Source organism: Heterocephalus glaber, unplaced genomic scaffold, assembly GCF_053883595.1.
Source record: "Heterocephalus glaber isolate CG9 unplaced genomic scaffold, H.glaber_assembly_v1.0 deba00001472, whole genome shotgun sequence".
NCBI lineage: Eukaryota > Metazoa > Chordata > Mammalia > Rodentia > Bathyergidae > Heterocephalus > Heterocephalus glaber.
In genome coordinates, this window is record NW_028258315.1 from 57,145,432 (window position 1) to 57,171,534 (window position 26,103).

The 26,103-nt window shown below is 35.5% G+C and overlaps 1 protein-coding gene across 11 annotated transcripts in view; it reads left to right on the top strand.

Moving 5' to 3' along the window:
- The window catches only part of Cntn4 (contactin 4), a 955,384-nt gene that overhangs the window by 426,748 nt on the left and 502,533 nt on the right, over nt 1–26,103 (top strand). For 10 of the 11 annotated variants that reach the window (XM_004854222.3, XM_087182038.1, XM_087182036.1 and 7 more), the window contains one exon: nt 19,177–19,318. In XM_004854222.3, coding sequence (XP_004854279.2) covers nt 19,264–19,318 — 55 coding nt within the window. In that variant the 5' untranslated portion in view covers nt 19,177–19,263. Of the gene's footprint in view, nt 1–14,331; nt 14,541–19,176; nt 19,319–26,103 lie in introns of those variants that run through there. The other variant, XM_087182035.1, reaches the window with a different exon arrangement.

Consider the following 26,103-nt stretch of genomic DNA (forward strand, 5'->3'; position numbering starts at 1 on the left):
TAAAATGCTGTGCTGTGGTGGATAAATGATATCTGGAGAGTGGAGTTTCAGTTGGTCTCTGCCACTTACTCTTTTCTTGAGAATCATTTGACCTCCTCGGAATGTTCAGGTCTTACCTGTAAATGATGGTGTCCAATTTGAGACTGGTGTGTTGTCTCTCCATGATTCTGCACAGCGAGTTTCTTTTCTCATCTGGGAAAGAGCACTAAATGATTGGCTGAATGCCAGATGAAGTAATTGACTTCAGTTTAGGAATTATATTCTATATATAAACTTGTATCTTTAAAGTGAAGACTTATACAGCCAGGTGACAAGCTCACATTGTAAAATACTGAGAAAAGAAAATTCCCATGGGACTTAATTTATATATCACCATTCACATTCATTCTGAGCTATATGCTGCTTATGATATATATCGTATACATGAGATATATATATACACAGACACACATATATATATATACACACACATATATATGTTTTTGTTCTTTTTTTTACCCATGTACTTGAATTCATTTAAGTTAATATGTCTGATGCATTTTTGACATTCATCCCAAGACAAACAAAAACAGAAAATGAGGGCCGGGGATTTAGCTCAGTGGTTCCGGCGCCTGCCTCGCAAGCGCAAGGTCCCGAGTTCGATCCCTGGTACCAAAAAACAAAAACCAAGAAAATGTAATGGCTTATACATAGATGTCCCCCCAAGCCTCATGAGCTCATAGATGAGGCATTTGGGAGGTGAAGGATCATGATATTCATCAGTGGATACTAGTCAGTGGATTGGTCCGTGGATGGGTTTATAGCTGTGATGTTGGGAGAAAGTGGGTCACTGCGGGGTAGGCTTAGAAGGGTCTGTCTCCCTCCTCTCTTGATCGCTCTCTGCTTCCCACTACCATCCCATGAGCTGTTTCTCCTCTGCCATCTCAACCTGCCTTGGAGCCAGCACACTAGGCACTGAAACCTCTACAAACTGTTATCCAAAATAAACTTCTCCTTTAATTTGTGGGTGGTTAGTATTATGTCTCAGTGATGAGGAAAGTAACTAAAAAACTGAAGTTCTTTATTTCAAGACTAACGTCAGAGGGCTTCCTTGAAATAATTATTAAAACTCTTAACATCAACATTGGCTTCTAAAAGGAGCCTAAAAATATTTAATAGTCTTCCCAGGGGATCAAATCTCTCATATGATGGTAACTAGTATGCAGGGAAAAAAGATCATAGTCTAAAAGCAGTAGCAATATTTGTCAAATGTTTTGGCAAGAAGGAAGCTGGAAAGGATAAAGGAAAAGAAAATTTGAAAAATAGGATTTCAGATGAATTCTGCTGAATTAAAGAAATAGAGAAGAGACTTTTTTCTGCATATATACATGAGCAAAAGTTACCAATAACTGAAATATCATCACTATTTTCTATTAAACTGTTGACTGAATGACTGATACTAGCAAATTTACAAAGTAATCTTGACTGTGTCCTAAGCCAACCAGTAAGTAGTTCAGTTAGTTTAATTGTGTAGTTTAATCCATTTAATTCGAAGGTTGAAGTTTTTTGAAATTTTGCATGAAATTCATGTTACCTAGAAAAATTCAAGAAACAAGAATTTGAAGAGAATACAGTTCATTATTGTCTTAGTTACTTTTCTCATTGCTGAAACAAAATACTTGACACTCAAAGTTAAAAGAGGAAAGGTTTATTTTAGCTCACAGTTTATAGAGGTTTCAGTCGATAGTCAGCTAGCTCCATTGTAGGTACCATGGCAGAGGGGCATTGCAGAGGAGACAGTCCATGGCAGAGCAGGAAGCAGGATGCAGCAAACCAGCAGCCTCAGCCAGCCTCCCTTTGCCTTTATCCTGTTCAGGCTATAAGCCTTTTAGGTAGTGACACCCATATCCAGGGAGGGGCTTCCCATTACCCACACCCAGAAGTAAAATCAACCAATTAATGGATTAATCCAGTATCACCCACCCTTAATCTCAGTATCAACACACTCCAAATCCAGCCACCACTGCACCTCCCCACCTGTGAGTGCATGAGCCTTTGCGGAGACATCTAGATATATGTCATGACAGTTATGTTCCATTGTTATAGGTGTTCCAAAAATGGATCACTAATCATTGAATGGTTAACAATTGGAGAAACAATGAGAAAATAAACTCATTTCTTTTGGGAACTACAGCTATGTGTTTTCTTTAACTGTCCAATTGGAATAAGACATTGGATCATATATGGTACACAAATTGTTGTTTCATTTATATCAATCTATAGTCACAGACTTTGTTCATCCCTATTTATATGTGATCAAATTTAATCTTTACAATGAAGTACTTAAGGTACATTATGATACCAGTATGACTTTTTTCAAATGATTTTAAAGTTTTACTTCATTGTAAAAATTTCCAGAATATTTAATGTTAAAAAATTACATATTTAAAATGTATTTTAAGGTACTAATTGCAGCAGTCTTTGAGATAAGTGGGTTTATATTTGTAAGCTTTAACTTCTACTTAAAGAATATACAATAATTAGTTTCCAATTAGAAATTAAAACAAAAATCCAAAAGTATTTTGTTTAGTTCACCTTTCAGTTTGAAAAATACCACTGGTCAGCTCAGAATTTAGGAATAATTTAACATTTTATCAAGTTTTGTGGATCATTTCACCCTGTATTATTAAGACATTTTTGTGTAACATATTAGCAGTGGGGCCTGTTGATTTTAGATAAGCTTAACATACTCAAAGAACACTTAAGATTTGACAAAAGTACAAAATATTACTTTAAATTAGGAATCAGAAAGCTTTTTCTGAAATGGGGAGTAAGTTATTTTACAGGCTGCATGATCTTTGTCACACTTCTTACCTCTGTAATTGTATCTGTAAGGGAGTCATAGGCAGTGCCAAAATAAGTAGGCATGGTTATATTCCAATATTATTTACAAAAACAGATAATGGGCATGAGCACTTAGGATTTAGGGTGTAAGGCATAATTTGTAAGAAATTTGTTTAAGTCCCATGATGAGAGTTTTGGCCCTTAGATCCTATATTGCCATTCCTTGTTAAAGATGAGAAACATGGCCAAAGTTAGTCCTGAGGATCCTTTGTCCAATAAGAAGCTCATGGGTGAAAACAAACTTCTGGTCCAGTGCATCTGGTAGACAACATGAAGAACACCTTTCCTTCTAGACATTTAAACCCTCTATCATCTTATTAAAAGCTTTGAAGATTCTTAAATAAGATAGACTGTATACCTTGATTAACAGTCTTCCCAAAGAGATATAATCCTGAGTTCTTATTATCATACCAACTTCTAACATCTTTCTGTGTGTATTATTTAGAAACATGTTTCCAAACTGAAAATATATCAATATAGATTATCTATGCATAGCTTTATTGAAATCTGTTTTGATGTCCAAGTCAATTCACAAACTCTTGTCAGCAAAGGGACCCAGGGGAATATTAACCTTCTCATATACTTCTGAGTGATTTTCTGATAACTCCTTTTTTTACATCATAGTTTAAAGGCATTTCAGCATATACTGACTATGTGCATGCTTTTCAACACACTGATGAATGAAACATAACTTTGTCTCTCCCTTCAGTGCATAATAAAACCAGATAAAGACACCAGTTTCAATACTATGTGATAAGTGCTCTAATGAGAGAAAATTTGGATGCTTCCAAAGCACATGTAAAAAGTTCTAATCTAATAGTAGAAAGTCAAAGAATCTTCCTGCACAAGTTCTTCTAAGACACACATTTGAATCTAGCCCCTGAAAGGAAGAAACAGGGAAGCATCAGATACACAGATAAGGAGACAAGTTTAGCAAGGTGTAGCCAGCTACCATGAACATGTAGTATGACTGTGATCTAGATTTATGCTGCAGAAATGGGTGAGAATTAGGGTAGGATTGTCTCTCCTTGAATTGTAAAAGTAGGTCAAGCAGGTGGAAAGTTGCAGGAAGGGGATTGACCAAATTTATACTAAGGTCATAAAATTGTGCCTGGAGTGTGGAGAGAGAATGGAGAAGAGCAGTGATGGTGAACCTTTTAGAGCTTTTGATAATACAAACAGCCCCTTGCAGCACGCATGCCATAGGTCCACCACCACTGGACTAGAGGGACTGGGCTGCTCAAATCAGGAACTCTTCTCAAGCTGTTATAAAGTTTCCCAGGCAACAAAACTTGGTGACTCATTGTTCTCTGTTTTTCTCTGAGACAAGTGATACACTGCAACCCTCCTAGGTTAGAGTAAGAAAACAAGAATCAGTAATATTTATTCTCTGTAACCATTTGCTTGCTATTATAAAGATTAAGCTGTTCTTTCATTTGAGAATATGAAAAACATGAAGAGTGAATAATAAAAAATGTTTTTGAAAAATTTAAAGGAGGCTTTATTGTGCATTTATAGTATGACAGAAATGCGCACCAAGAGGCTAACCTAAGGGGCCAGGGATTTAGCTCAGTGGTTCTACTGCCTGCCTCACAAGCGCAAGGTCCTGAGTTTGATCTCCGTTACTCGGTAACAAAAAAAACAAAATAAAACAACAAAAAAGGCTAGCCTCATGCTTACATTGGAAGGATGTGATTGACTGTGGAGGCAAACCTGGGAATTTTCCTTGGCAACACCGCTTAGCCTGGAAGAGCCTGGCCTTAGGTCTGTTTTAAGACCATACAACTTGTGGGCATGTAAATAAATACATGTATAATTACACACCCTGCCTGTCCTCATGCACCTGTGCTGTTTACTAACAGCATGTTTGAGGTATTTTTGAAAGTTATTCTCAGTTAGAATGCAACATGATATGTTCACTAACAATACCTGAAATATAGCTACCTGATGGTGTCTAGTACAGTGAGCCACAAAAGGATATAAAGGTTTTATTTAAAATTATTTTTCTCTATACAAAAAAATTATAAGTACACCTGGAGCTTGAAAATGTTTAGACAGACACATGTGCCTACATGCATGCACACACACATGCACAAGTGCACAGAATCACATTTAATATGTACATATGGTTATATATGCCCATAACATATATTACAGTTAATATATATTCAGAAATATAATTGAATGAAAGTCAGATGCATTTCCAAGTGATTTTACATTTTTTAGAAAATAAAATGAATGATTAAAAGAAAAAAGTTATGTATTATGATTCACATACTAGTCCCATATTTTGGCTATATGAGGAGAAATGTGTATTCACATTTAGAAATGTGATTTCTAAGATCCAAGATTAAGGATGTGTGCAATTTTTAATAAATGGTTGTTGAAGATAAAGATTAGATGCTGAAAAAAAAATAGGAGAAAACCACAGATAAGGTTTGGAGATTTGTATGAAAGAGTTGTATGCTTGGCGCCCATGTTAGCATTAACATCGAGAAGTAAAATAAGTATCTTCCAGTTCTTTTCTTGATTTCTCTGAACATGTTCACCATGACTTCCGGGCTCCTTCCTCAGTAGTGTGAAATCAGGAGAGTGTAGAATCTCTTGGGAGAAAGGGATGCCAAAGCTTAGAAGTGCCACAAGTCTATCATTGCAGTCTGTTGCCTTTGTGTCTCCTTGCCCACAGCCCTACGTGAGGGCTTACTGAGTCAAGAAGTCAGAGAAAATACCTACAAAACTATTTTTTTCTAGTTAGTAAAAACTTCTCTTCCTTTCACTTGGCACAACAGACACTTGGAAGAGAATTTCATTGTGATTACACAGGCTATTATTTTCCCTCTATCAAGGTTAGCCTTTCCTAAGAGAGTTTTTTTTCCTTATGGTTTTCTCTCACAGAAGTTCCATAAAGTAACCTGAGGATGAGGCTTAGCCTGAAATGGAAAGCTATGAAAGTCAGATATATATTTACATCTTAGGTATATTTACAGAGTATGAATGAAGGTACCAACAAGACATATTTTACTAATCTTTTCTCCTACTCCCAAAAATATTTTACTGAAACTTGCAGCTAAGATGCAATACACAAGGGATTGCTGGGTAATAAAATAAAAATTTGAAATGTGTATAGGCATGCCTTTAGAAAAAAATTATGAAATTATATTTTCCCAGTGTGATTTGAACTACTTAGGTTTTTCTTTTGTTCTTTGGCAGATGACTGAAATAGTGTCAATGTCAAAGTTTATTTTATCACAAATTACAATAACATTCTGAAAAATGTTTTTGTAGATAAATCAACTAAATCTTAGTTTATAACTACAGTTTTTTCTTTAGCAACAACATTCTCAGGCTGCTAACTTAAGAATGAAGTTTAATGACAGAAAAAGAAATATAGTATTACAGTTATTACCATTTTTATATTTCTATCCCTTTTTTACATAGAACTCACACTTCATTGCAAAGAACTCACACTGATAGTAAATGAGAAATTTAAGGGAAATCTGTATTTTAATTTTAGCATCCAAGTACATAATTTTGACTGTATTTTTCTCTGCATTAAGATAAGCAGATTCTTTGCATATCTAGTTTGACTATCCAGCAGTCTAATTTTAATTAAGTTACAATGAGGTAATAAAATTGATAATAATGATTGCATCTTGCAAAGCCAGACATTTGCTATTTCACATAATTTCTTTTTCGATCATCTTTTCAGGGCCAAACATGAGATGCTTAAACTTTATACAGAAAGTATGCTGTAAATCATAAATATAACATCTACAATGATATGATGTATGTAAATCATAAATATAGCATCTACAGTGATATGATGTATGCACATTTCTTTCAAGAAGGATATCAGAGCAAGCCAGGAAATTATGCATCATTAGCTTTATTTTGAAATAATTATAAACTCAGAAAAGATTTGCAAGAAATTGTACAGAGTTTCCATGTGCTCTTCACTCTTGTACTTATAATGTCAATATCATACATAACTCTAATAATCAAAACCAAGTAATTTGTATTGGTACAATACTGTTAACTAAACAACATATTCTTCTTAAAATTGACCAATTTTTCCATAAATGTGCAATTCCTTTTCTAGGATTCAATCCAGAATCTCACTGGTTATACATTTCTCCTTAGTCTCTCAGTCTGTGACAATTTCTGAGGTTTTCCTTGCCTTGTGCTATCTTGTTATTTTTGAAAATTACTGGCCAGTGATGTCATAGAATATCACCCAGTTTTCTGAAGTTTTCTCATGATTATATGTGTTCTTGGCAAGACACCACAGAAGGGCGTTGTGTTGTTCTCTGCCTACCATATGTAAGGGTACGTGAGAGCAACATGTCTCACCCCCGGTGAAGCTGCCTTGACCACTCGATTACGATGGATGAAGTAGGCTAACCTTCCCCAAATTACATCCCTCCCCCACATTCACTTTAAACAAAAATGTATCTATTCTTAATTACAAAATCATATCTAATTACTATACTCTTTTTAGCCTCGGTTTCCATGCCAAAAATTATTATACTGGAACCTTAGCCTTCATGTCAACCAGTGTGGTAAGAATTAATACACTGCTCTTTGGAGATTCTTGGATAAAAGTCATTTTATAACTGGAAATGATTGCTCTTTGGCATTTTAAATGAGAATATAAATAGAAAGTAGATTGGCAGCATGTGCTCATTTCACATCGAGAACTACAGGGACATCTGTTGTTATGTGTGTGACAGTTCAGGCCTGAAATCTGGTTCTCTCAGAATCAACTAGTGTTTGTCCAATTTGGTGTAAGTCTGACTGATTAAACAAAGAATACATATATTAATTGCTGCCTATTTTTGGCTGTTACACTAACTAGATGGATAATCACTCATTGGTGATAAGGGCAATAAATAAATTTGTAAAACCTGTCACATACATAATGCTGTTTTTGTAAGGGGAAAAAACACCTTGACATGCTAATAACTTTGGATCCAGATGCTGTGATCTGGTCTCATTGGATTGTGTCTGATGATGAAGTATCCCTAACAATGCAGAGAAAGGCAAATTTCATCAAGTTTACTGGCTTACTGCTTTATTTTTCTTTTACAATGTCAGTGCTATCTCCCCTGATGCAGTACTCAAAGAGGAAATTGGTGCTTTACAGATTTAGAGGTGAGCAAGACAAGGTATATTAAAGAAATAAATGGTTAACACACCATCCCAAACCCACTTTCCTCTTTGGCAAGTGGGAAAAAACATCTTATAACTTCCACCTAAAGTTATTGTGAGCATTTGGTAATCTATCTAAAACAGTTGTATCCTAACTAACATCTAGTGGGTACTTAAGAAAAAATTAATATTTTTATTATTTTGCATTTTTCATGCTTGAGATTCAGTTTCGTGTGTAAAAGATTTTTAAAAAATAAAGAGAAAGCATTGCCTAAATACTTTTTTAAAAAAATTTGCAGGAAGACCCTGAAAAACTTTTCTTTGCCAAATATGAATTCAGTAGAATTTGACAGATGATGGAGAAATGTTCTAACATCTGCATGCATTCATAGATTAAGGAGCGATGATACTGATGGTGCTTCACAGGAAATTAACCTCTTTCTCAAGAAAACAGAATCATGGACAAAAATGACTAGAATACAAGCTCAATGAGGGTAGGGTTTCTCAAATTCACTATGATGTCCATGCTTAATACAGTGCCTGACATATTGTGGGTATTCAGCAGATTATTTTAAACAAATGTTATAATATTTAGTTCTATAAATAATTGCAGAAGATATGGAATACACGAGTTTGATTTTTACTGTTACATAAGATGGTAAGCTGAAAATACAGTTACCCTATTATAGCATAGATAAAGAGTAGGGTAGTTTTACCCTCCCAAACTGCATTTACTATAAGAGAATGACTTCTGAGTTTGCCAAGGAAGAACAAAAATGATGTTAAGATCATGTTGCTTTTTCATTACAGTCCTAAACCCTTTGGATGAATTAGCTACCTCATGTGTTTACATAAACTCCTGAAGTAGGTGGCTGCATTTCCATTTTATAGATGAAAAACTCAAGATCAGAAATAACTTTTCTAAAATAATACATAGAATAGACATAAAAATGAAGATTTGAACTTAGGTCTGACTCCAAAGACCTTATTCATTCTTCTCTAATACTAGTGCACTTGTACACTATTCAGCTTCCTTAAAGTATTATAGTATTTGGTTCCCCAGTAGAATAAAATAATCTTCATAAGGCAAACCCTGTCTTCTTTATTGCTGTATCCTACTACATGTAAATCATACATATAAATCAGTTAATAATCTACAAATAAAGAATAGAGTATAGAAAATTTTATTTCATTCCTTTATTGGGCTAGACTATAATAATTTGTGTTTTTATGTTTGAAATATTTTTTTCTTTTTCTCATTAAGTAGATACAGATTCCCTTTTAGGCTACCAAGTATCTGATTTGGCTGTCTGAGCAATTGACAAGCTGTGCATAATGATGAATATACTAGTAAGCTTTACTTCCCCACTAAGTGCATCCAAGGAAAAGCCATGAGAGTCACACGATCTGACACCTAATATATTAGGTATTAGAGAGTTTTGTGCTTACCTTTAGCTCTTCTTTAGTTTAGGTGATTAAAAAATGCCTGTTGCTGTCTGTATGTGCAATCATGCTTCATTAACAGTGATTTATTTGGGAGTTTAGCAGAATTGGCACTCTGCAGCACACCAGTCGGCAGAAGGAAAACAAACGTGAGGTGGTTGTTAAGAAATCTTTCTTTCCTTCTCTGGAGGTGAGAGCCTTAACAGAGTTTGCAAAGTTTACTTCCTAATACCCAGAGAGCATAGATAACATTGTAATTTCTGGCCAGTGCCATTATTCAAGTCCCTGCATCTACTCTCCTCTAATACTCAGGAGGGAATCCAAGGATTTCCCTTCCACCACAGTGTGCTCCCTGCAACTGTTGTCTCTCAATGCCAGATGCTTCTATGCCTGCCTATCTTGTCCCTCAACAAGTCTACCTCCTCAAACCCATGCTCAGATTTCTCTAGAAGAATCCAGTTAGAAAGATTTTTACCTTGTGTTCTTTTCAACTGCATTATATCTTCACTATCACTTCACAAAAGAGGGAAAACAAGACTAGCAGAGGTTAAACGACTTTCCCAATGTCACCAGCTAAATGGTAAAGCTGAGATTTAAACCTAGCTGTGTGATTGGAATGCAGTGATCTCAACCACCAAAGGGAAGCAAAGGAATTTTTATTTTACTTGCAATTGGTATTGATTTTGTCATATCTTCTTGAAATGCTATATTGAGAAGATGTGGGGGCTGCACTTGGGCTAGGCAGCAAGGAGTGCCATAATCAATTAGCTTTCCTTTCTATAGGTCAAGGAAATAGTGGAAGTGCCATGTGTTTTTATGTCTTGTGCTCTGATCTGTCTTGTTTTCATTTTTATTGTAACAGGAGTGAACTAGTGTACAAATCATACTATAAAGGAAGGATCAATTATCTCAGAAGCAGTTAGAATATGAGAGGAAAACACTATTTTTTATATACTACAATTACCTGTTGTTCTAATAATGAAGTTACATGTAACTAGCTGGAAGAACTTCAACAGAGTGCTTAAGTGTCACACTCTGAAGTCAAACTTTAGGGATCATTTTCAGTGTGAATGAAATATTATGCATTATGCTGGTAGTGATTATTATATGACTGTTTACATTTTTAAAATCTCATCAAACCTCACATAACAAGGTACATATCAGTATGTAAAATATAACTCAATAAAATTGAGAAGAAAAGATTTAGAGTTAAAATCCTGCCTCCATTACTTATGAGCCTAACTAGGGGAAGTTCACTTAACCTATAAAATGGAAAGAATATTATTGTCTTCCTTAAAGTCTTATTTTAAAGATTGTATAAGTTAAAATAATATTTCGATGACTTTGACAAAGTAAGTGCTCTATAAGTGATATATATTATCATTTCTTCAGTAATTTTGTATAATTTTCTGTCATTGCATTACTTTCAACATACTTAAATTTAATAACATGTCCTTTTATGCATCTCATTTATTACATGCATTGTAAAGGTTCCTCTGCTTACATGAAATTACACCTTGGAACACATAACTTTTCTCTTTCAAGTAAATGGTGTTAGAAGCCTTGAATCATGTATGTTTTGCAATTGATTTGTTAAGGCACTTATTATCTACATGTTCTGCATAAATAAAAGTTACTAAAACATAAATTACAAGGTATATTTAAACATACTGAAAGCATTAGATGTGGTAGAACTTTTAGGATAAAATTGTGACATATTTTAAGAAACCTAAACAAATAAAAATTTTAACTCCAAGAAAATATAAATGCTGTAAAAAAGAAATACCAGCAGTAAACTCAGGGGTTGAGCTGGAAAATTATTAACCAAATTACATGATATGATAGAGCTCAATTTGGGCAATAGTAAGGTGTATGTGTATCTGTCATTGGCTGTGGTTATATGAGAAGTTAATTATTGTCATAAAAGAAAATAATATAGAAAAGAATCAATAAATAGTAGCATATGTATTTTTTTAAAAATGTCACTACTGAGACACCAGAAAACAACCCTTGCTCCCTGGGAAGCACTTTCCTTGCAAGAGTGAGAAGAAACAAGATATGTTCATGTATTACTTTAATACAAGGGAAATTAAATGAACATTTAAAAGGTAGTACGGTAAGTGGTTACTTAGTGGAAGCTGTGAATAGTAGATATATTTTTGTGTCTTAAGATTACATTTCATGTAACAGCTTCGCACATAGAATTTAAAACTATGTATTTCAAACAACTTGAAAGGATGGGAAATGGATGTAATCTAAGAAATTGTTAGAAGCTTCAAACATCTTAGATGATGACAAAGGCATGGTGGTTACTCTTCATTTAACTAATTAAATGTCTTTTGAGTGTACAACTCTTCTCTCATGCTACTCAGAGTTTCACAAAACCTAGGAAATGATCCGGCCCAGATCTCCTTTTTTTTATTTATGAGCAAACTTGGACAGCAAGTAAATAACAATACTGAACCTAGATCACAAATATTCCGAATTTTATTCCAGTGACGTTTCAAAATACCGCACAGTGATTGCTTCAGTTTTTTAAAGATGAACTTCTCAGTAGCAAGATTCAACATTAAAAAATTAGAATAAAGTTTTATGAGCTTGAAGTGTATTGAGAAATTATTAGTAGGAATATACTTGAAAAAACTTTACTAAATTTATTTTTCAAAATAAGTCTTTATAACTCTTGTGCCTTTCTAACTTTGTAAAAGAGATCCTTCAAGAGTTGAAATAATAAAATTTTGGTTATCTGGCTTTTATTTTAGAAATTTTCTACCTACTGTAATTATTATATTTCTAATTACAGTCATCACAAGTGACAGATATTTTTTTGACTAGTAGGACCTTAAAAATGGGGTGAGAGGATTATCCACTGTAGTTGATCCTACATCATTCAATGGAACACTTTCTAATGTAGTCTTGGTAGAAGCAGAGTAAATCAGTCATTGGTAGATGAGTAGAGTATAGGAAAGGTATTCCATCTTACACATGTCTACCTCTTGGTTAATAGGTGTGGCTTCCCAAAGATACTACCTAAGCTCTTTATATGCTTTCATATTTTGCATTCTTCACATGCTTTGCATAAACAATTCAAAGAGACATTAAACAACTCTCATTTTCTCTCTATTCTTAGCACACTACTTATTCCAATCCCTATTAAAATAGGAAAGATATCACAAACAGGAACCAAAGTATTTATTTTGTTTTTAGATAGAATACAAAGGGAGTACAATAAGGAAAACCTAGTAAACTCATTTAATTGACTAATGTGATCTTAATTTTCAGTATCCAAGAACTATAGCCGAGCTTCACATGTAAGTACAGTATAGATTACCTGTATCACTCATTTGACTTATAAGATAATTTATAGAGTCAGTAATATTTTCTACCCAGCTGAGTTTATAGTGTACTTGTGGACAGAGAGCTTGACCCATAACTCTTTGTATTCTTCATGTTACCCTTTGAATAATGGCTAGTTGATAAATATCTGTCGATTGATTGAACATTAAGATTTGACTGTGTGGCATTTTCTTTTGAAATGATTGGCATGTCACTTGCTGAGGAAGCCTGTTTTCTCTGTTGCTTTCAGTTCTGTTCATTGCTTCTCTACCATTGTGATTGACTGCACCTCTCATTAGCTAATTGTAGAGTTAGAAAACTCTCAACTATACAACTGGGAACTGTGGATGATCCTTTTTAAAATTCCTACTTTAAGAATGCAAGTGTTCTAAATAATAATTAGCAAGAAAACAAATGTTCATGTTGTTCTTATACTTGGGGGAGAGGAACTTATTCACCGGCATGCTGTTACATGAAGAATTCTGAATTAACAGTAGCGGAATATAACCTCTGACAAAGTCTCAGCTCCAAAACCTGTGTTTTACTTCATGTTGTGAATATTACATAGGTTCTGTACTCTTGCTTACTGACTTCCAGTTTTGCTTCTGCAGAAGGACGACGTGAAAAGCAGAGTTAGAGAGAAGAGTCACCATCAGAATATTATGTTATACTTTAACAGACATATTATGTTTAGAAAACAGTTTATTGCCTCTAGCAAAAAATTTAGTACTTGAAGTACAAAGACATGGATTTTTAATATAGGCTCCATTGATTTCTAGATGCTTGACCTTAGACAAGTTCCATAGATTCTAATATTCTAATTCCCAAGCTGTAATTTTTATAGAGGATATGGGTGCTTGACCCCCAGGATGATTACATAGGTTTAAATGAGAGGTGAATGTAAAAGCACAGAGTAGTTCCACAAAAGATATAAGATACCTTTATCCTTTCATTTAATCACAACTATTTATTGACTGACTACTGTGGCTATTCATATGTCTCTTAAATATCAATGAAGAAAACAAAGATCTCTGTCTTCATAAGTCAAAAATCTATTTGGCTGGATATGGGATGGGGCTGAATTTGAGTGACTCTAAACTATAATAATATTCATTTAGAAAACATGTCAGTTGATCCTCACCACACACTCATGAGGTGGATGGGAGCTATGGCATGAACCCCAACCTCCAAGCAAGCAACCATATTCACAGATACACAGTCAAATAATTTGTGCCATAACCAAAAAGAAAGAATTCAGTGTGCTTAATTTGAAATCCAGTGTTTTCCACTTAGTCCTGCTACAATAAGAACTTGAAAATGTGCTAAATATTGGAAGTCTTCTTAATGATTAAAGACATAATTAACTTGTTGACCAGAGGAGAAAAGCAAAGAGGGAAAATAGATAATTCTGTGCTTCTGGGGTTGCATATGAAGCACGTCTCTGTACAAGGAAATCAAATTTCTTCAGTATTTTTCCCCTACTGAAAGTCATTTCCACTTTTCTCTTGGCCTTCAGAATCAAGTGTGAAATCTTTGGCACTCAATCAAGGTTGATTGGAAACCAGGATTCTGACTTACCTCCTGACCCCCCCACCCCATTCCCTGACTTCTACCACAGACTGTGATGTGATCTCTTTAACAAGGAAAGCTACTGAATGCCAGCCTTGTGCCAGCACCCATGCTCAGAGCCTTCAGCACATTGTCACTAACACATGCAGCAAGTGTGGAGGGTACGTACTCGTGCGGTCCTTTTACAGATGAACCGCACACCTGGAATGTGCTAGATCCATGATGACAGCATAAGTCTGATTTGGCCAACTGTGCTTTTCATGGTCCTAGGTTGCTATAACTGGAACACTGTAAACTCACAGCTTATGACCTGCTTGTTTTCCTTGTGGTTAGAATCTCCCTTCTACTTATTCTTCAAGACTCGGTTCAGTCAGCTCCTTTGGAGGGCTGTCTTGAAGCCCCTATATTACCTTGTCTCCCAGCTCAGTTACACAGTATTTCTTTGCTTACTGAGGACCATGTACTTGATAGACTTATTACACATTTTGCACTGAATTGTAATTACTGGTTTATTTTCCTCTTTTACCAAGTAAACTGCAAGCTCACTGCAGACAAGGACTATGGTTCTCTTACCTTTGCACACTCAACACCTAGCACTGTCCCTGCCATATGATAAACACACTTTCTGTTGAGCTGAACTTGTACGCAGATAGCACCAGAAATTTTAAGCAAAGTGCCAAAACAAATTACATATATTATCAGGCCCTTCATGTATATTCCTGGAAATGAGTTTTGTTTTTTTTCTTCAGTACAAGGAGTGAACCTAGAGCCTTCACACTGAGCTATATCCTGAGGCTTATTTATTTATTTATTTTTAAATTCTGAGACAAGGTCTTGCTAAATCATGAAATTACCCAGGCTTGGCTTGAACTTGTGAGCCTCCTGCCTCAGCCTCCCAGAGTCCTGGGATTACAGGCGTGTGCCAACATACCCGGCTGGAAACCACAACTCTTAAGAAAAAAACTAAATCTTCGTTTTGTTTTCAGTCCTGTATGCTGAAGTCTTCACTATTAGTATCTGTGTTGTATGAAGGTCTGTGGGAAGTTTTGCTCTGTGAAGAATATGAAAAAAGTGTATAATTCTCAGATTTGCATTTCCTTCCAGCTCAGACAAAAGCAGCCAAGTCAGAGAAAACAACCAAGTTCTGTTTCATTCTGTAGCTTCCTCTGCAGGATTTATGAGTCTGTGTCTTGGGCAAGATCTCAGAGTTAGTGCTGAGTATACTACCTTTGCTACAGCCACCTTCCAATAAACCAGAGAGGGCTCCAAGCTGCAGGGAAGATCTGTTGCCACCACAACTCTTGGTGCATCCTGTATTTTTTTTTTCTGGGTCTGAAAGGAAAACTGAAAATGTGAAACTTTTTATCCTGCACCACAGTTCCACATGAGATCCGTGAATCTTCAGCTTTCTTCAGAAAACATGGTGTTTCTGTTACTCTTGCCCACTAGAAAAATTACTGTCAATGACTCCATTATTTCTCATTAGTGAGGGTGAACTTTACGTACCTGAATGTAAATAAATGTTCATGGAGCCCTTGTATTTCTCCATCCTTAAAAATCTACAGCTCTTCACAGAATCTGCCCTGTAAATAGTATCATATCGTGAATTAAATCTTTATTGTGTAATTGGATACATTTCCTAAGCTAATTTTAATTGCTTTGAGAAACTGCTTAACGTGGTAAATCAATCCTGAGATCCAAGATGACATTTCCCTTGGAAAATTAATTATTAATACCCTGATCATTTGCTTAAGACATTAATAGTTTTCATTGATCAGCACACCCTGTTTATCTAAAATGGCCTAATCACCATGCATGTCAGAAGACTATCGGAACATATCCAATTAGAGACACTGCTTATTTCAGACACATCAGCAGATCATAGGTTAAGGGTCCCTTTTGTCTTCACAACATATTAAGTCCAGCTTTATCAGAAGCTAAGCTACTTAGTGCACAGAAGAAAGGGAGTTCTCAAATGATGCCACTCTACTTTCTGTTGGCTTCCTGGTAAACACAGAGGCTTTTCAGTGATCATGCAGTATGAATTAACTCTAACAACTTTTGATTAACTAGCTTGTGTTGGTAAATATTCTCGTGAAAGCTTGTGTTTTCTCACAGTATTTTTCTCATAAGTGAGAGTGCGGTGAGAACCCCCAGGTTATTATCAACTTAAAAGGTTGGGTCTCCCTCAGTGTACATATATATTCAAAATCATATTGTGCATCATAACTATATACAGTTTTTGAGACGGGCAGAGTAGGGTGTCATTCCAGGGACCACCCAACTAGTTACTGCCAGAGCTGTAAAAGAAACACCGGTCTCCAGACTCCCTAGTTCATTTGCATATCGGATGAACTGATAAATAGGCTCATCTTTCAAACTCCAATGGGAGATCATCTCCTTAATGAAGACTCTCAAGACAGACAGTTTCTTCCTTCTGTGATCATGGCATATGACATAGCAGTTATATGACATTATTGTCACTGTCCACTGTGGAGCATAAGATTGTAGAAGATAGAGGTGGCTTCTTACTCATCTTGATGCTCCCCATGTCTGGTTGGCTGCAGGCTCACAGGGAGAAGGGTGGATGAGAGGAAGTACGATGAGAGCTCTGTTTTGCTGAGGTCATATTGCAACCCTTAGCACCAGATAGCAACTTGGCTTTGTTTCAGACTTCAGTATTTAAAAAAATATTTTAAGTTGATCTCTAAGATTTAAAACTTTGGAGATTTTCAAAATTAAATTGACCCAGCTATCCCTCTGCTGGGTATCCTTCCAAAAGAATTAAAAGAATCATACCACAGTGATATATGCACACCCATGTTTATAGCCCCATAGTTTGTAATAGCTAAAACTTGGAAACAGCCCAAATGTCCATCAACTGGAGAGTGGGTAAAGAAGAAGTGGTTTTTCTATAAAATGGAGTACTACTCAGCCATTAAGAACGAGAAACTACAGACATTTATAGTTAAATGGATGCACATTGAGGCCATACTCTTAAGTGAAATAAATAGGACACACATGTGTAAATACCGAATAGTTTCTCTAGTGTGAGAAACTAAAAGTGTAAGTAAGGTTCAAATGATGTAACTCATAATGTGAAATAGGAAGAAAAGGTCTAAAGGGGTTGGGGAAGTGGGAGGGGTGGGGGAAAGGAAAGAAAGGAAAAGAAAAAATATGAGAAAAGGAAAAAATGAAAACAAAGTCTCTGTAAATAGGGAAAGGTGGAGGGGGTGAAGGGAGGGCAGGGAAAATGGGGAAAAAATAAGAACTGAGATATATCATGTAAAGATACAAGATCCCAATGATGAATGTAACTGTATTTTATATCTAAAATGTACCAATAAACTTAATGATACATTTTTTAAAAAGAGTGTAAAAAATTGAATGCAATTTTCAGCTTTTCTTTGAAAATATATTTGCCTGCAACATGATACATAGCCCATGTTTTCTTCTGCTCCTTGAGTTGCGGAACATCTGGTATCTTTAAGTCAGGACATGGTTGTATACTCCAGAATGTCAGCCTCTGCCCATCTGCCTCACTCATTTGGTTATGTGCTTTATAGCTTTTGGTACATGGAACAAACTACTTCTCTTTACCACAGAATTCTTCTGTGTTAAAATTCCTGGCAAAAGGAAGAATTACTCTTCTTAATTATACTGTGGATCTCTCCATTTGAACCTAGAAGAGAGCTACTCATAGCTAGTAGAATTTCAGAAAGTAATGGAGCTGTGTATCTCTATTGCATTTTGTGTTACCCCATTTTTGGTTGTTATAACAAAATACTGAGGCAGGCTACTTATGAAGAAAAAGAGGTTTATTTATCTTACAGTTTGAGAGGCTGAGAGTCTCAACAATATTGCATGGACTCTGGACAGGGCCTCATCGTGAATGAAGGGAGTGAATGTGAAAGCAAGAATTCATATCATCAGACAGGAGCCAGAGAACAGTTCAGAGCTGGGCTCTTTTTTTTGTAACAATTTGCTTTTGTAAAAACTCATGGGTCTCATGGGTGCTACCTTGATTCCTTCAAAGGGCAGTTCTTTCAGTGACATAATCACCTTCCAGTAGGGTCCACTTCTTAAAGATTCTACCACCTCTCACTTTGGTACACTGGGGACCAAGCTACTAGAAAATGAAATTTAGAGGACATGCTCAAGTCATATTCCAAACCATAACATATTTAAAGAATGAAATGTGCAGCATGGGAAAAAATTAGTTAGAAATGAGGCAGTAGTCACAGTTTTCCCACACATTTTTTCATTCTGAAAAATGAGGATTTTCACCTTAAGGTCCACCAAAGCTAAACCTACCTATTTATCTAGTTTTGTGGCAGTGTCTCTGTATTTGGTGTTTAGATTTAGTATTACTTGGGTTATTAAAAATAACCAGGATTGGGTAGGGTATTTAACTCAGTGGCGCTGTGCCTGCCTTGCAACCATAAGGTCCTAAGTTAGATCTTTCATACTGGAAAAAATAAATAAATAAAATAACAAGTATAGGAATAAGGAATAGGGAAAGACTGTAAAAACAGTCAATTCCCTTGCCTTCAGGTTGGTTCATGCCTAATTAGAAGCAGTTCTTGTCTTCACTCAATAGCCACAGGGGTACAACAGCTCCAATCCCTGCCCAAGTATTATTTGGTTAATAGTCATAATTTAACAAGTTTCTTTCTTCTCCTTCAATAATACTTTTCCGTAAGTGAATTTTATTTATATTCAAGTGAAGCCAAATTTGCAGAGACCACAAGGAGAGGTATTCCCAAATCTCATTTTAATGTCTCTTCTTTTCCACAGATTAAAGATTATACAAAACTTAAAAGAAGCAACAATTCTATTCACTTGTTATTGGACTTGAAACTCTTTTGACCTTGGAAACTGAAGATGAGGTTGCCATGGGAACTGCTGGTACTGCAATCATTCATGTTGTGCCTTGCAGGTAAAGTGTCATTTCAAAACTTTTTGATTTAAAAAATATCACTGTATTTCATACTAATTTAAAAGTGGGCCTTCATTTTAGATAGCAACAATAAAATCATAAGTGTGCAGGTTGCTATGACTCACATTTGTTGACATTGTTGAATACACTTTCCTGATGGTCTTTCAGGGCCTCTTTTCATGGTGTTGTATCCAGAGATAGATGTTGATGTTTCACCTGTCTGTCTGGTCCTTTTAGAGTCATTTGAGCCATCATTTAGTTTGAAAGTTGTTATTTTTGCTCATCTCAGTGTTCAATTGCACAGAGATATTGGGCAATAGAACCAGTAATACAGTCTGGAGTATTGCCTACATTGAGTCTGGTGGATGGTAGTTTATCCAGGTTGCTCTTTCCATGTCTTTTTTGATATTGTTCCATCTTTTTATTCTTTCTCTCTCTCTCTCCCTCCCTCCCTCTCTCTCCTTCCTTTCATTTCAGTGCATCTATAGTTTAGTAGGAGCCATAAAGCAACAAGGCAGGTGATTTTTAACATATACTCATGGGAAATTACTAGAAAAGGGCTTTAACATTTTCAAGCATGCTGTTTATTGCTTTTTCACTTTTCTTGATGATGTGAGCCTAGCATTTGACATGCATAATTCAAATGTTAATATATTATAAGTCTACCTTGCACTGGGAATTGGTTTACAGGTTGAAATAGTATGCATTTTTCAAAGTCTTTTTAAATTGATTCTAATTGTTCTATTTTGTTATTCAGTGTCAACTCCAAGGGACACCTCAATGTATTTACCTTTTACAATAAAAAAAATAAAAATGACTTTTGGTTCCTTATTACTTTGATTCATGCTTTCATTTAAATATCACTGAGTATCTTGCAATGGGGCAGCATGTTCTAGGACCTGAGAATATAATCCTGAGCAAGGTAGATACAGCTCCTGCTCTAGAAGAGCTCTATTAGATTAGTTCTAAGGCTATTCACAGCTTGTTATTGATGACTATTTGCAACTATTTTAAAATAAAAGATAGTAATGGTAGTGTGAACATGCATGGATCAGTTAGCCCCTGTTAGATGCTATGTTAAGCACTTGGCAAGCAATCTAATTTTACCTTCCTATGACCCAGAGACAATATTTACTATTTATATTTATGCTAAGCATCAATAATATTTTTGCTAAAGCATCAAGATGTTAAGAAACTTGCTCAACACATAACCTTTAGGTAGGAGAGAGAAAACTCAAATTCAAGTTGATCATACTCTTGGCCATCATATTCTTTAAGCCTTCCTGTCAATTTGACCTAGTCATTGTTGCAAATGCATTGCTAAAATCTTGATTTCATTCTTCCTGTTTTTCTAAATGCACACCATCATTTACTATAAATCTTTTAATACACTACCGGCAAATTCCAAACTTCTTGCTGCAGTGGAATACACAACATTCTCACTTGTCTGTCATTGTGAACATTTTAACAGCTTTATAGAGATATTATTTATTTCTCTCCTCTGTTCAGAATCCAAATATCTCCCCACCCCAACAGTATATTCTACACTATAAACATCTGTTGATTTTCTGTGGCATCCGACACTCCACCCCCCAAGATTCAGCTGAAACCCTCTGACTTCTCTTAATGGCTCTAGTTTAAACTGTAAAGAGTGAATCAGTGTCTTAGCATTTGGCTGGAACAATGTGCTTGTTTAATCTAGCATTCTTTAGTAGACAGCAGGAAACTAAAGGGTTGAAAATCAAGGATATCATTAATCTCTTCAGTTTTGGCTTGACCAACTTAAAATTCTCACCTAAGAATGTGTACCTGTATCCTTTCCATTCACTTAGCTCCTTGTCAGAAATCAGTATATAACATGCTTTTGCAAGTTTTTTTGTGAACTATTTTACATGGCATTAATATTCTCATACCATATGCCTCCTTCAGTGTAGGTAAGGTGAAGCTTTAATTAATGTTTTTATTTTCTTGCTATTTGTCTTGATTTCACTAGTGTACATAGTACTTGACATGCTGAATATTGAACAGATTTCTTTAACTGCTCATTCTTTTCCTTGTGTACATCATTTATAATTTTTCTATACTTCCTTGGTGAGTTTGGCAAGGAAAATATTTAGGCCTAGTAAGTTTATCATAATTAGCAATCTCAAATATGCCTTTTCCTGATTGTTTTCCCCAAAGCGGATAAAGATCCGCATATATAAATAGACTAATCCTTCAAGGAATACCTCTTAGAAGATCTAATAATTATTTGAGAGTATTGATTTATAATTTTTGGTGCAGTGCAAATGTTATTCTCTTTTACTAAATATTAGACTCAGTCTAGGATGATAATTTATAAAATAACATTAGAGATGCCAACAGTCTATAAAGTGAGTCACTAAAAAAATTGAATTTTCTTATATCTTCTTTATATATTTTAAACACAGAATGACAATATCCTACTACTAAAGAAAGAGCAAGGAAGCTAGCAAATGCATGTTCTTAAAAGAGCAAAAGTATACCGTACAATGGAAAATGTCACTAACTGTGGAAAACTGGATGTCACATGTTGTACTAAGATACCAACCAGCATCCAGCTCTAATTCTGTGTGACAAGTTTTCCAGTGTTTTGAGGTTTTTATGCATCATCTCTTTTTCAAAGTCACCATAATATTAATGAATACAATTCAAGTCATTTTAAAGTTAAAAAAATCTCTACAAAGCAAAACAAATGGATCTGCAAGGTCAATGCAGTCCCTGATTTATCACTTTAAAACCTTTATTGTAAATGTTTTTCTTGTGATATTAAAAATGGTGCTATGGACACTTAAGACTTTGTAAGTCCTTTGTACTAACCTTCCTTTTCTTAAGGATGCTTTTGTCATAAATGTCCACATGATTTGCCCTCTAACCTTCAAGACTGTGCTCAAACTTCATCTAATTAATGAAGCTTTTCCTGACCACAGTAAATAAATTAAAATAACAATATTCCCTTTCACCAGTATCTCCCCGTTCTTTGCTTAATTTTTCTTCAAAATTCTTAATCAATATCTGACTAATAAGGTCTTTTGCTAGGTTGTTGTTATACACAATATCCTTTCCAAGTAGGTTGTAACCTACATTAGGGCAGGTATTTCTGTCATTTTAGTTTATTGCTATATCCCTAGCATCTGGAAAATGGCCTGACACATAGTTCCAGCCAATAAATACGTATCTAATGAATCAATGCTTTATTCTGCCCAATCATGTTTTTTCATGCTAACTCAGAGAAAAGCCACCTAAGGGTGTAATCCATGAAAGTTTTAAAAATTAGATTTAAATATCTAATACATTAAAATTATTTGGTTGTGTGGAACTCTGTATAAGATTCTTTTGGTGAACACTCCCTCAACCATTTCTTCAACTACAGCTGTGGCAGAACTTTCTACTTCTATTTTTTTTTCCTGCCTTGTCTTTTTCTGCAGTCACTAAGATGAGAAACGATGAGATATAAACCCTCTTCTTGGAGGAAGTCCTCAGCCAGGGGAATATGAGAATCAGTAGATAATTGATTGAGTCTCTTGTCATCTGGGGAATGAATTCTTTTTTTTTTTGGCTTAAATTCTTTTATTGGTACATTTTAGGTATACAATACATTTACTTTTATCATTGGGTGCTTGTACCTGTACATGATGTACCTTGGTTCTTATTTTTTCCCCATTCTCTGTCCTCCCTTCACCCGCTCCACCCTTCCCTATTTACAAAGACTTTGTTTCCATATTTTCCGTTTCTCATTTTTCCTTTCCCTTCTTTCCTTTCCCCTTCCCCTCCCACATTCCCTAACCCTTTGGACCTTTTCTTCCTATTTCAAATTATCAATTATTCATTTTAATTCTTATTTACACTTTCACTTTCTCACACTAGAGAAACTATTGGGTATTTACACATGTGTGTCCTACTTATGTCACTCAAGAGGATGGCCTCAGTATGCATCCATTTAGCTATAAATGTCTCCAGTTTCTCATTATTTGTGGCTGAGAAGTACTCCATTTTATTAAAAAAAAAAAACCCACATCTTCTTTATCCAGTTTCCAGTTGATGGGCACATGGGCTTTTTCCATGCTTTAGCTATTACAAAGCATGCCACTATAAATGTGGGTGCACATATATCACTGTGGTATGATTCTTTTAATTCTTTTGGTAAGATACCCAGCAGGGGAATAGCTGGGTCAAATGGGACCTCTAGCCCTAGTTCTTTGGGGTATCACCATACTGATTTCCACAGTGGTTGCACCAGTGTGCACTCCCACCAACAATGGAGAAGGGTTCCTTTCTCCCCACATCCCCACCAGCGTTTGTTATTGGTTGATTTCATGATAGCAGCCATTCTTTCTGGGGTGAGGTGGAATCTCAGTGTTGTTTTCATCCGCATCTCTTGAATAACCAGTGATATTGAACATTTTTTCATATGTTTATTTGCTGCTTTTACCTCTTTGTCTGAGAAATGTCTGTTCATTTCAGATGCCCATTTTTGAATTGGGTATTTGAATTTGGGGGTCTGAGTTTTTAGTTCTTTATATATTCTAGATAGTAGTCCATCCATCTTTATGGGATCATTGAATTCTGATCCTGGAGAGTTCTGTGGACCCTGGGGAGGATTCTCTGGACTAGGGGATCTGGTTGACTAGGTGAATTAAGTGGAAGTCCCTTCCAAATATGAAGTTTTACAGCCATATAAAATAAATTTCTCCTAGTTGTTCATGTATGTATGTAATATCAGTGTATCAAGAATGAGGTCCTTAACCACAGTCTGCTTCTTCAGGAACATCGGATGTTGCTGAGGTGACATGATATGACTGCTGAGGAAGGGGAGGGGAGCAGACAGTGAAGAAGGGGTCAGGACACTGGAGAAATCTGTCATTTCCCCCGTCTCTCCTCCAGCAGAATGCTCTCCCCTGCCAGCCAGGGGAAGGCACTTGATTTCTCTGACCCGCCACCCTTGTGAAGTCAGAATGCTATTTCATTCTTTGAGTCTTTTGTCATTCATTAGTTCATTCATTCTGCAAATGATTACTCAAAAGTTATTGTGCTTGCAGTTCAGGAGTACATGTTCACCTTTTTCACTCTTAATTGCATGGATTTGAGCCTTTTCTTTCCTTTTTTTGATAGGAGTGGCTAAAAGTTTATCCATTTTATTTATTCTTTTGAAAAACTAACTCTTTGATTCATTGTATTTTTATATCATTCTCTTAGTCTCCATTGCATTGCTTTCTGCTCTGATCTTTATAATTTCCTCTCTTATAGGAGCTTTGGGTTTGTTATGCTCTTCTTTTTCTAGGAACTTGAGGTTCTGCATTAGGTTGTTTATTTGAGTTCTCTCTCTTTTCCTAATATGGCCATTCACTGCTATGAGTTTCCCTGGTAGAACTGCTTTCATTTTGTCCCATATATTCCTGTATGTTGTACTGGCATTATCATTTACTTGTAGAAACTGTCTAATTTCTTCTTTAGTTTCCTCTGTGACCCATTGGTTGTTCAGGAGGGTGTTATTCAATTTCCATGTGTTTGTGGGGGTTTTGCGGTTTCATATGTTATTGATCTCCAATTTTATTGCACTATGGTCTGGTAATACAGAGGGGTTAACTTCAATTCTTTTACATTTACTTAGACATGTCCTATGAGCTAGTATGTGGTCTGTTTTGAAGAATGACCCATGTGCAGCTGAAAAGAATGTGTATTCTGATTTTGTGGGGTGGAACACTCTGTAAACATCTGTTAAGTCCATTTGTTCAATAGCTTGGTTCAGTTCTAGAATTTCATTGTTAATTTTTTTTCTAGATGATGTTTATTTGTGATAGTGGGGTATTGAGGTCCCCCACTACAATTGTATTAGTGCTTATTTTCTTTCTCATGTCCATTAATATTTGTTTTGTATAGTTGTGGGCATTCATATTTGGTACATATATATTTTTGATCATCTCATATGTATATATGGTCATATATATATATATGTATATATATTTATGGTCATCTCTTCCTCTTGGATTGTTCCCTTCATAAGGATGTAGTGACCATCTTTGTCTCTCTTAATTAGCTTTGGTATGAAATCCACTTTGTCTGCAAATAAGATTGCTACCCCTGCTTTTTTCTGGGTTCCTGTCACTTGGAGAACTGTATTCCATCCTTTAACTTTCAGTCTATGCATTTCCTTTTGAGTTAGGTGTGTTTCTTGTATACAGCGTATTGCTGGACTTTGCTTCTTCATCCATTCTGCCAGTCTATTTCTTTTGATTGGTGAATTGAGAGCATTAACTTGAGGGTTATAATTGGTAGATATTGACTCATCCTTGTCATGATGTTTTACTGTTGTTGTCTCTTTTATTTTTTATTTTTCCCCCTTTCCCTTTAGTTTCTTGCCTTTCCTGGTGGCTTCCCTCTGTTGGGCCTCATGGAGTTGTGACCTTCATTGTCTTTTTCTAGGATATTGTTTAGAATTTTTTGGAGTGCTGGTTTGGTGTTCATGAAATTTCTCAGGTGTTCTTTGTCGTGGAAGTATCTAATTTTCCCATCGATTTTGAAAGATAATTTTGCAGGATACAACAGTCTAGTTTGGAAGTTATTTTCTTTAAGGGCTTGAAATACTTCACTGCAGGCTGTCTTTGACTTGAGGGTGTGTGTTGAGAAGTCTGCTGTGATTCTGATGGCCTTTCCTTTGTAGGTGATTTGTTTCTTTTCTCCAACTGCTTGTAGGATTTTGTTCTTCTGTTGGGTTTCTTGGATCTTAACTATGACATATCTAGGTGTAGATTTTTTTTTTGAGCATG